At 37.6% G+C, this 12,303-nt stretch overlaps 2 protein-coding genes across 3 annotated transcripts in view; one reads left to right on the top strand and one right to left on the bottom strand.

The window, feature by feature from the left end:
* LOC124219543 (uncharacterized) overlaps positions 1–933 on the bottom strand; it is a 72,288-nt gene extending 71,355 nt beyond the window's left edge. For both annotated transcript variants that reach the window (XM_046627249.2, XM_069136174.1), the window contains exon 1: positions 589–933. The gene's annotated coding sequence lies outside the window, so the exon portion shown is untranslated. The remainder of the gene's footprint in view (positions 1–588) is intronic.
* Positions 934–1,668: 735 nt separating this feature from the next.
* On the top strand, positions 1,669–11,390 carry LOC124219537 (patched domain-containing protein 3). Its single transcript, XM_046627236.2, has 8 exons — positions 1,669–2,094; positions 5,299–5,545; positions 6,233–6,312; positions 7,361–7,820; positions 8,488–8,736; positions 8,906–9,208; positions 9,295–9,859; positions 10,271–11,390. The coding sequence occupies exons 1-8, from the start codon at positions 1,994–1,996 to the stop codon at positions 11,200–11,202; spliced, it is 2,937 nt and encodes a 978-aa protein (XP_046483192.1). The 5' UTR covers positions 1,669–1,993; the 3' UTR covers positions 11,203–11,390.
* Positions 11,391–12,303: the final 913 nt, after the last annotated feature.

The following is a 12,303-nucleotide window of genomic DNA, read 5'->3' as shown; positions in this document are numbered from 1 at the left end:
TTCACTAAACGTATACACAACAAAATTCGACGACTTTAATCTAGAATTAAAACATTCTTCTTTCATTTCCGTATCTTTGTATAGTATCAAAAGTATCCGGTTTTCCATTTACGTAAAAAATTTAGTGAAAGTCTGTTTTAGGGGGTAATAGCATTGCATAATTCATGACATTGTCGAGATGCATCGTGGTAAGCTAAATAAAAACTGACACTTGCCTCGCGGGATATTGTCACTAAGGAGAATGAAAAAGTGAAAAAAAGATAGGTTGCTAGGTTAGGTCAAACCTTCGGCCTCGTTATTTGTCGTAATCATGAATATGGATAGTAATTAATATACCAGATATATGATAGACAACGTGTCGGTTGTTATGCCGATCTCTAACACAAATTTGATTAGTCACACTTTACGACGACACAGCTTATGCCACTTGATCAATGACAGGAGTGTCAAATATAATTGGCCCGAACTGTGTACCTCGGTGCCTCGTAAGTAGAAAGCAATCGTGATACAAACAACATCAACTGTACTAGTGCTGAACAATTGCGTGACTCGTGCAGCGTCGAGTAATAAACAGAATGCAAGACTCACCTGCAGCCACGCAACACTTGATGAGATTCACTCAGCTTGAACGCGCACTTACTCAGCGTTCACGTACTACATACGAATGAGAACATTTCGAGATGCCGACAAGTCAAAATAAAAGCAAGACGATGTATAAACAAGATCGCGAGAGAGAGGCATTTGTTTTATACTAGTCAAAACACACGACCCGACCTAAACGTGTTTCTCGTTATGTGACTGCACTCGCGATATTAGCAATTAAGTATAAGATGCATTCACACCGACTGTCGGCACTTATTAAATGTTTTTGATCAACGAAACATTGCTTCAGATACTCACGAAAGAGTCAAATACGCCGGGATGTAGGAACTGCCGTGGATCACAACCACCAACTGATCATAACTTGTCCACGATCACAAGATGGTCATCCGCTACCCAAGCGCCGCTTGGCGGCAGTGTTCGACACTATTTTGAACTGACGACCGTTTGAATTCGGTCTTTTGAATGCAAAGATGTTTTTGCCGATCACGTTGATTAAATTACGTAAAAATAGAGCGATAAAACGAGTAGGGAATTAAATATGTAAGATGGAAGGGAGATTTGTTGGCTCGTTTACGGTCATTCGTTCCACGTTTGGGTTGGCTCGAGCGGCCAGGGGTAAACAAGTCTCTTATACTTACCGACTGTTCTCAATGCAACTTTAGACTAGTTAGCGGCAGGTAGAGCGAGACAGATTATAACCGACATGCACCTCTCTCTCTCTCTCTCACTCTCATTCCCCCGTTACACTTTACGAAGCTACCTCCAGTGAGAATTAGCAGCATTGCGTTCCAGTCATTGACATCCAGCTGTAATCTGGTGCATGCATGGGTGTATGAAACACCGTATACACAAAACTTTATTAAACGCATTCCTGTTCTTGGGTCGTTCGAAATATCTAAACCAGGCAGCTGTCAACACTTAATAATCGAATATTTGAACGACGAAAGAACACAGACGCAATGAGTGGCAAACATTGGTACTACTAACTCTGCACTGAAATCTGAAGCAACGTTCCATACCGGAGTTCGTCTCCTGTTCTCTTACTTCCTCAACGTTATAAAAGCGTATCGAGTATGTGATTATTGGCAGAGTCGATCTATCAATGCACAATTACCCAGATTTCTCTATAACAGCCGAATGATAAATGCAACAACCATTTATCCCGAGAAGTTACCCATTGAGCGAAGAATCGTGTCATCTGTTGGGACCGCAAATTTATATGAATGTGCAGTAGCGTGCGCTTTGTAATACGTGTACCCGCGCACTCGCGTTTATTAATTTTTTTTCTAACTGAAAACTAGAATGTGACGTTCGGTAAAAGTACTCCAACAAAATTCGGCAAAGTTACACGCCGCGGCGGCAGTATCAGGACAGATTGGAATACAAAGAGATGGAGAACAACTCGGGTAATAAAGCGAAATCTTCCGTCCGAACGCTGCTGCGACGTGTACCTGTACAGATATCTCGAACGTCGGAGCGTGTCTTTTATGAGTAAGTTAAAATTAGAGGTGTTGGATGTATTATTTTAATTTTACCGCGATCAACGATTGAAAAACATTTTCCCATCTTTACGTACTTCTCATAATTTCTTCACTTTGTGTCTTCCATAACAGTAAACTTGATTGGCACCGAAACTTTTACTTTTCATTTACTGTTTTTTTTTTTTTTTTCCTAGAACAAAGGAGTACAAAATGACAAAACACGAAAGAATATAAATAACGAATTATAAAAACAGTTAATTCGTTTTTGCGCAAAGAACTTAAACTGAATGATATACCTATAATATGCAATAATTGATTAGAAATACGCGATATTTAATTTCAAATAAAGTGAATTGAAGCGAAACGAAAATATAATAATCTAATCAATAGTTCATTTGTTAATATTTCCAGTAACTTCAAATTGAAAATTCAAATTTCCATTATGTCCATCAACATCTTCTACAATCAATTTCTTGTAAAATTCATGGTTTATTTGACGCAGAAATAAAGAAATCTACGCATAAATTTGAAAAACGGATTTGAAAATGACGATCATAATTTTGAACCTAGTTTTTTTAGACTGTTTACTTTTACTTTTTTTCGAAATATTTTCTGGATGTAAACATGAGAGTCATATGTATATATGTAACACGTGGCGTGAGTATCCTTATAATGGGAAAAACGAATAAATTCGATAAAGAGGTAAAAAGGATTAAAAATCAAATGTGCCCGATCTTCACTCAACCGACAATGCTCATCTTTCGCCAGAATTTTTGTTTCTACCTAAACTAACTATTTCAAGTGTGGCCCGTTGGAAAATCGAAATTTTTTTTATTTTGACACACCCTAATACATAGGTAGAAGATTACAACTTATCTGCTACTGTTATAACCTAGCAGTTGACATAAATTGTGAAAACAAATACACATCCATTGTTATTTTATCTCTTAACTCTGCTACACCGACTGCAATACTTATAACATAGTAATCGCCGGCTATCGCAATCAATTAAATGGTACGATGGAGGAGCCACCCATGCTAGATTTATACATTATACGTACATATCTATCATGCTGATATAAATGCAAGCGTCACACTCTATACATTGGAATGACTAGACGTCCCACTGTTATCTGTATCTTAGAAAAATATTTGCTTGTGAACTAAAAAAATGTTTAAAAATTATAACACGATATTTTTTACCATTACAACACGCACTGCCTCCGAATAATAATTTCTGTTTTAAACTAACTCTCGATCCTGACGATCGTGTCTCTTTGTCAGCGATACTTAAAACTTTCTACAGCATTTGAATATGGCAGATAAGCCAGTACGGAAGATGTGATATTAATCATGTATTCATATAACTCATCTATACTAATATCTATACTATCTATACTATCTATACTAATATTATAAAGAGGAAAGATTTGATTTTTTGTTTGTTTGTTTGTTTGAAATGAATAGTCTCCGAAACTACTGGACCGATTTAAAAAATTCTTTCACCGTTGGCAAGCTGCCCTATTCCCGAGTGACATAGGCTATGTTTCATTTTCAAAAAAATTAGGGATGCTTACTAAAACTTGAATAATCTAACCCAAGTTGTAAAAAAATAAACAAAAAACTTCCTTCGATCGCGTGCGCTGCGAAAACTATTAATGATAGAACAAAATGATGTATTACAATTTTTCAGGACACATCACTATCTATAAAAAATGTCGCGATAGCATGTCTCTATCTTTTATAGTTACGTCACAATTATTATATGCCCGTGCGAATCCGGGATGGGCTGCTAGTATAACATATACAGAGAATTTCTGCTCAAAGGGTAAACTCTAATTAGTGACAATTACACATTTTATGTAAACCGAGCGTAGCTAATAAAATACGAATAACAATTTTCACGTGTGCTTGCACTGGAGATGCACACGTGACTCGGAGATTACCCTTTGACCAGAGATTTCCTGCATACGTTTTATTGTGCTATTTTGTTTCCGCTGTATCCGATTCCACGCACAATTTTAACCAAGATGAACGATTTATACATTTTCCATTAGGAAATCAAATCCTCCTTGATGAAGTTAGTAACGTTATCGTAACAAAAATCACTCTTGTCTTAATATTGCAATGATTTTCAACTCTTCAACACTAATGTGTAGAGAAATGTTCTCACGCTCATCTCGAATCTTGTTCTTTTAAAAATTTCAAATGGAATGATCACCTGAAAATTTATTTACCTTCGCAAAATTTTATGCTTTTTAGAATATTGAAAAATAAAAATTTTGTAATACTTAAAATATGAAGGGGAAAAAAATATTTATTTAAAACTGTGAGATTTTTTCTCATCACCAAAGCAAATATGGTAATAAAAAAACAGTTCCGCCATTTCTAAAATATATATATATATATATATATGTGGTATATATATTTCACCGTAATCTGAAGAAATTCGTATACTTGTTAATGCAAAAATGTGATAAATAATTTTTATCGTTATAATCGTCATCAGCTATTTCGTATATGTGATAAGTATGTAAATGTTACTGTTATTTGCTGATACGAGTCATCACATATTAAGTCATATTCCAATTATAAATATACGTAATGTAAAAAAAAATCTCATTTACTAAAGTGATTATTTTTGATAAATAATTAAATTGCATCAATATTTTGATACACAAACATTTTAGACAGCTAAATTATAAAATTTTTAATTACCAATTATTTTTTCAACTTGACCTATAAATATTATCTTATTATCATATTTGAAATTTCGCGTTCGGCGTTTGCACAGAAGCGTTAGACTTTTTTATCATCACGCGAATAATTTTGCGGTACGGACGATTTATGTTCCGAAGGGTTGAGGAACTAAGATTTCGAAATACGAGTGTGTTTTGTTTTATTACGATTTACTGAATTTCAGACAATTTCAAAGTCGCAAAATAACGGTTTTTCTTCGGCATGAATCGTTGGGATAACGTTACTAATCGTAAGTTCAATACGATCACTTCAGTCAAATAACAACTTAATTATCGTGTTACGATTTCTTTACATTCCAATTTCTCGTTAACATTCGACATAAATCTAATAGCCGCGTTTTAGTTTTTTCAATCGTGAAACTGCTCATCTATGGATTAAGTATCGCGGTTTTCCGTCAGTGAAATCATCGCTTTAATCGTTTTTACCCTGAAATATTAATTTCTTTTCTTTTAAGACTCGGACTTCGTATCGCACAACGTCCGGCGAGATGGCTTGCCGGAAGTACAGTTGTGGTTCTATTTTGCCTCGCGGGACTTCTGTGTTTCCGACAAGAGAAGAACCCTCTCAAACTCTGGGTACCTCCAGACTCCGATTTTCTACGAGACACGGAATGGATCATGGAGAATTTCGGCCAGGGATTGAGAGTCCAAACCTTAATTATGACAGGTGAAAACGTCTTGGAGCCTCGGGCGCTTATGAAGGTGAGCGTGACAAGATTGGGCTCGAATCCTGCAAACGTGTAGTAATAAAATTGTTAAATTTCTTGCAGTATGAGATGAATTTTGCAAAGGAAAAAAAAACTGTTTCAACACGTGTTAATGGTTGTACAGGTGAATTCTATTTATATCGTATCTCTTCACGATTTCTGACCTCAAGATACTCGACGAAACTGGTTTCGCACGGCAATAAACGGTCTACGGATTATAATTATAATAACAAATATTACACGGCTAAATTTTACGCCTATGCATAATTTGAAACTCAGTTGAACGAAACAAACGAGTTATTTAATACTCAAAGCCCTTGTAACACGAACTGTAGAATGATCTGCTCGAGTCTCTTTATGCACTCCAAAATATGAATTGGTGAATATTCACTGATTTCGGTAAATATAAAAGTCCTCACTGGTTTTCAATCGCAAATATAAAATTGAGTTCTCTAACGATATTATATACTTACGAAAAACCAGTTTTGTTTATCAGTTTCAATTCATGATTCATTATCGATGGCAAGCCTCGAATATTCTGTGTCCTCGGACCTGAATATACGGCAGTTATTTAATTACAAAGTTCGTTAATGGAAAAAAACTGTTGTCGGCCAAGCCAATGACTATAAGGTGATTACTCACGTAACATCCGGTTGATAAATTCTACCTTACAATTTTATAGCTGAACGAAGTTACGAGCCGTATATTAAAGTCACACGCAACCACTGGAGGAAACACGTCCTGGACAGATGTATGCTTAAAGTAAGAATTTTTATCCATATTAATTTATACGAATGGTTTTATCAATCGGGAAAAGATTTACTTTTTTTATTTTCATACACTATCTGCCTCTGCGACTTGTGATACAATTAGCGTTGGAGTATTTTTTATTTTATTTTTTTTTGTCGTTACATCAACAGCAGTATTTGCTCTGTATTTATAATGATGTAACAGTAATGATTTTTCGGCCTTGTAAAAAAATATATGCCGTTCTGATAAAATACATTCAACTTTCGACAGGCTGATTATAAACGACTTCTTGGCGTGACGATTATAATCCAACAAGCTCTGCGGACCCCAACGATAAAAAAAATTGTCTATGCAGCCTGTACACAGAAGTTAATTGTTTTATCATCGGGATCTGTAGAGTTACTTGGATTATAATCGTCAAGCCAGAGTTACATATTTTACACTCAGTTTACTCTAAAGTTGAGTGAATTTTATCAGGGGTCGTAGATGTAACCTTTTCGTTTAGTGCGTTATTATAGTTAAAAAAAACTTATTACAATATTATATTATGGATTTTTTTCTGAGTATAGTTATAACTCGATGTTAGAGAAATGAATCATGATAATAATAATAATGATGATGATGATGATGATGATCTTGAAGATACGCACATATCGTGTATCTCTTTTATACACTCTTGTGATTTTATATCTAGACCTGGAAATTTTCGTCACAGCACGTTCTACATATCAATTTATGGTTAATCTTGAACGTATGACCGAAACATGACGATGTAACCGGTCAAAACTATTATATCAGCTGTAATTTATCACGATTTTATCTGTCAACTTAATCTACAGAAGGATAAGCAGGTCGCAAGTTATATAGTTTTTCGACATGTGTAGATGTACTAATTTACCCAGATTAACAACCCCTGTAGATAACGATACATCATCAAACACTTGTAATATTCTTAACGCACAAATTTTTTAACTGGAAAAAACACGCTACAAAACTTCCATTTCTTCTGAGCGAAAGACAAAACATGAAATATCTGTATATATATGGATTATTCACGCAGGATTCCCGTAATTCCCAAATTCGTACGGACGCTTCGTCAAATCAACTCGCCAGATAATGTTGGAGACTATTTCTTCGACGATGAACAAGACGAATCTGAGAATGAGGATGAGGATAGCTTCGGTATATTGTCGTGGATACCGACTAGCGTGTACTGCAACACGTATAACTCGTTCGAAAAGAGCTGCTACCTGAAGAGCATTTTGGATGTATGGAACTTTGACGATGCTACAATGAGTAACTTGACAACAGATGAAATTGTCCGCAGTATAAAAACTGTAAAGACCAGTCCCAGTTTGGGACATAAAATGAATTACGGTGAACTCTTGGGCGGTATAATCAGGGATGATACTGGACGGATAATCGGTGCAACGGCGGTAAAAACCCAATGGTTTTTAAATGTGAATTTTTCAGCGGTTGACATGGACAAAATTGGCAACGACGTGGGAACTGCCGACTGGGTAAGGTAGGACACGGTGATTCCGTTTTTATTTTTTAAATGGACGACGGCGCGTTAAAGTTGAATTGGCACCGTTGTCTGCAACAAAAAATTGGAAGGAGAGAAAAATATCTTCTATGCAACGCGGACATGTTTTACGTGTTTTTTCACGCGTGTTTTCCGTACACCAAGTATCCATTTCTATGACTGTCGAGTCAGTCTGCGAATGCGCATGTGCGGAGTACTGAAAAGATCACTTTACGTCCTAGGAGTTAAAAGTGGTATCTTCAGTACCGCGCGCATGCGCTGTCGCGAACAAATCTGACATTACGGGTTCCTAACCTCAATTTTCGGTTTCGTGAAAGAACGCGTAACATACTCTTGTTATATTGTAAAGAATCGTGTGCCACAAGCAGGCAACGGTATATTCGCTCATATTGCAAATTTATGCTCGACCCTTCGTTGAGTTTGCCTCTTTGTTACACAAAATAGAACTATTAAAAAGTTTCCCGAAATGTTATTCGAGCCAATGATAGTGAATTCATTCAGACCGATTCATCTTTAACTACGCTGCAGTCTGACAATGAGTTAGTTCCACATTGCTCATGCTGACAGACTCCACGAGCATTACCGATCAAATCAGACGACTTCCTTCTTTAGTTTCCTGAGTTTAAAATTTCTTACTACAGGCAACGGAAGACGTTTTAGAATGGGAAAAAGTCTTTTTGGAAGCAGCCAAGGATGAAACTGACAAGCTTCGACTGGAAGAACGGATCATAGAAGGAGGCCTAGCTCTTTGGTATGAAGCCGGCAGGAGTTTTGGGGACATTAGCTCGTCAGCGATGTTTCAGGACATCGCGAAACTCATTGGCGGAATAATGCTGATGTCGTTTTACGTTCAAGTTATACTTTCGAGATTCAACTGGGTCGAGTGGCGCGTAAGAATCATTCATAAAAACTCGTTCAAACTTGGATATTAGTCACGAATAGAGCAACTTAAGAGATTAAAATTCAAACTAATTTTTACCACAAGTGGTGGAGTGACCAAGAATGGTGCAGTTACCCTACTTCGCCAACTTCTGACCCATTTCTCCTTGTCCAAAACAGTTCTGCCTGACCAGCGCGGGGCTGATGTGCGTAGGTGGAGCCTTCATTATTGCCGTGGGAATTTGCTCCTTGGCCGGAGTTCCTTACGGACCAGTTCACACGTCCTTGCCTTTCATGCTAATGGGTCTCGGGGTGGACGACATATTCGTCATGATGGCAGCCTGGGACCAGCTCCATTCCAACGAGCAGAATCATGTCCGTCCGGTGACCGAGAGAATAGCACTGATGTTGAGCCACGCTGGATCGTCGATATTCATAACGTCTTTGACGGACGTAGTTGCCTTTGTCATAGGCGCGTCGACGGTGAGCGAATAAAGAAGATGAGGTCTCGAATGCACGTGCATTGCAGTGCGGATATATTTTAAGGGTGGTTTTATTTCTGGTTGCAGATCCTCCCGTCTCTTCAATCCTTTTGTATTTACGCAGCGGTCGGTGTCTTTGTTACCTTCCTTTTGCAAATCACATTTTTCGTTGCATTTTTTACCCTCGATACGAAACGGATCGAGGCCAAGAGGAACGGGATTCTACCGTGCATAGTACACAGCGTTTATCAGCCGCGGACCAAAAACGAGGATCGCATCTCGTGGCGTGTCACAGGCTTTCTGTATTCCCGCGGAATATTGACAAGGTGGGGAAAACCCGCGGTGCTGGTGATAACCGCCGGTATTGCAGCCTTCGGTATATACGGATCGACGCGTTTAGAGCAGCATTTTGATCCCGAGTGGTTTCTGCCGGAGGGAACATATCTGGCAGAATATTTGGACCAATTCAAACAACACTATCCCGAACAGGGCCACGAGGGATTTATCTTCATGGGAGAGCTCGATTACGTCTCCAATTTTCCCAAAATTTTACAACTATGCGAGACGTTGAAAAGCTTGGACATTTTGCAGAATATTGATCAGTGGCCGGTGAAATTTGCCCGGTTCGCGAAGAACCAATTATACGTTGAAGGTAAGGCTTAGAAATGCGAAAGGTTTTTTTTTGGACAGTGGAGTCGACATCAAATGGTACATTATCTAACAAGGGAGTAAAGTCGAAGATTATTCCCGTGTTTACTCGGGCAATAATCAACCGAGGGAATAATTGACTTTATTCCTGTGTTCTCTATAGGACTTGATTTCCAACTCAACTCTGGCCAGACCACCTCTTTTGTTTTCTTTATTTCTGCACTGCGCATGCGTCTCGTGGAAAAATCTCGACGTAAAATAAGAATTTGCGGGAAAAAAGTATAAGATGGAATGACATGCTACTTTCGACCCACTTTTCGGATAATAAAAGCAAAAATTTCAGTCGAGTCGGGAATAAATAAACTAAATTCAATTTACAGTCTAATATTCACTGGTTTATTATTCTAATTTCCAGATTTATCAAAAGTGGACGAGTCATCGTTCAGGAATTACCTATCGCAGTTTCTCTTCAGTAAGTCGGGCGGAAAGTATCAAACGAACTTCCGTTTCGCAGGGAACCTAAGTTGCGGTGAGCCGGCGCCAAAAATATTGATATCGAGTATGGAATTTATCTTCGCGAAATTCCACGATCCCAAGGAATGGCTCGGTGCGATGGACGGTCTTAAAGAGATCTGCTCTGGTTCGGGAATCGACGGGTTCGTCACGGTATGGAGCAAGGTGTTCGCGACCTGGGTTACGGACAAGGCGATATCGCAGGAGGTAACCCGGAACCTGATCCTCGCGCTGATATGCGTGATGGGAATGACGGCTGTGCTGGTCGCGGAGCTTCAGACCTGCTTCTGGATCTTCTTGTGCGTGCTTCTGACCCTCGTCGACGTTTGCGGTCTGATGTATTACTGGGGTTTGACCATTGACATAGTGTCCTGCATCGGTCTCGAGCTCGCCGTGGGATTGAGCGTCGATTACGCCGCCCACGTTGCTCACTCCTTTCTGAATTCGGCGGTGCCGGACGTTGGTGGAAGCAGAGTTCCCCGGACTATAAGCGCCGTTAAACACATTGGAGCAGCGGTTGTTTACGGCGCGGGATCAACTCTGCTCGCGTTATCGCTGCTGGCCACATCCGAGGCTTACGTATTTCGCTCGTTTTTTAAAATATTTTTCCTAGTTGTTACAATCGGTCTGTGGCACGGTTTGATGTTCCTACCGGTTGTGTTCAGCGTTATTGGTCCCCGAGCTTTGCGCTGCGATAGTGGAGACGACACGAGCAAACAGACTGTACCGAAACCTTGGAAAACTGTACAAAACGAAATCGACTTGAACAAGGGTGACGTGCGGGATGAAGCGGAAACCGAACTCATGTCACCGGTTGAGAATAATAAGGAATAATTTTATCGACAATTGTGATGTAGATGGAGGAAAAGATAAAAATTTGCACCGGTTCATATCAATACAAGTAAAAAATGACGTGATATACACGCGGCACTGTGCATCTTGTTATATTTTTAATATCTATATGAATGTATTCTTTATCAATAATATTTATTTTTTGGTTCAATAAACATACAAAATTATTACACTATTGATACTATTAATCATATTCGCATATCATGTCATCATCGTCACACATTTATACAAAAATAATATAAAAAACTTGGAGATTTATTATTATAACTTAAAACGCATGTTCATATATATATATATAGTTATTATATATATATGTATATATCAGGTTGTTGTTTTTGTTGTTGTTGCTGTTGTTGTGTTGATGCCTGTTTGTTGTTTCTTTTTTCTCTTTCCTTTTCTCGTTCACGTTCTCTATTTCGTTTAATTTCTTTTCATTTTTTTTTGCCCAAATTCTCTTCGTTTTTTTTTTTTTTTTCCTTAACATCATCACGTGTCACACGATTAATAATACGCATAATAATGTAATATACAAATGTTGAAAAAATATTGGACGTGAAAATGAAAGGAAAAACATAGTGAATTCTCGTCATATATTTGAAAGAAAAAAATACGGAACAAAGGAAAGAAACAACGACAAAAAAAAACAAGTACAAAAATAACGTACATAGTGCAAGATCGCGATCGATCGATATAGATTTATTTTATTTAATATTATTATTATTATTATTATTAATATTATCATTATTATTACTATTACTAATATATATATATAAACGACTGATTAAAGGATAAAAGAAAAAAACTATGTAAAAAATAAAAAAGAAAGAAAAAAAGAAAAAGAAGGAACATGACTATTATACTATAAACCGACGTAACGTATAAACGGATGTAATTTCTTTCATATGTACGGATGTACATACATGCGAAGTACATCACGCGCGTGTGTGTGTGTGGATGTTTGCGTATACATATATATACATGCATATATATATACACATACACATGTGAGTACTTGAATTTTTTTAAATAATAATATATAATCACAAAGTAAAAATAATTATACGAGCTTGCGAGGGGTGAAAC

This window comes from Neodiprion pinetum, chromosome 5 (genome assembly GCF_021155775.2).
Source record: "Neodiprion pinetum isolate iyNeoPine1 chromosome 5, iyNeoPine1.2, whole genome shotgun sequence".
Taxonomy (NCBI): Eukaryota; Metazoa; Arthropoda; class Insecta; order Hymenoptera; family Diprionidae; genus Neodiprion; species Neodiprion pinetum.
This window is presented reverse-complemented; position numbering and strand designations above follow the sequence as displayed.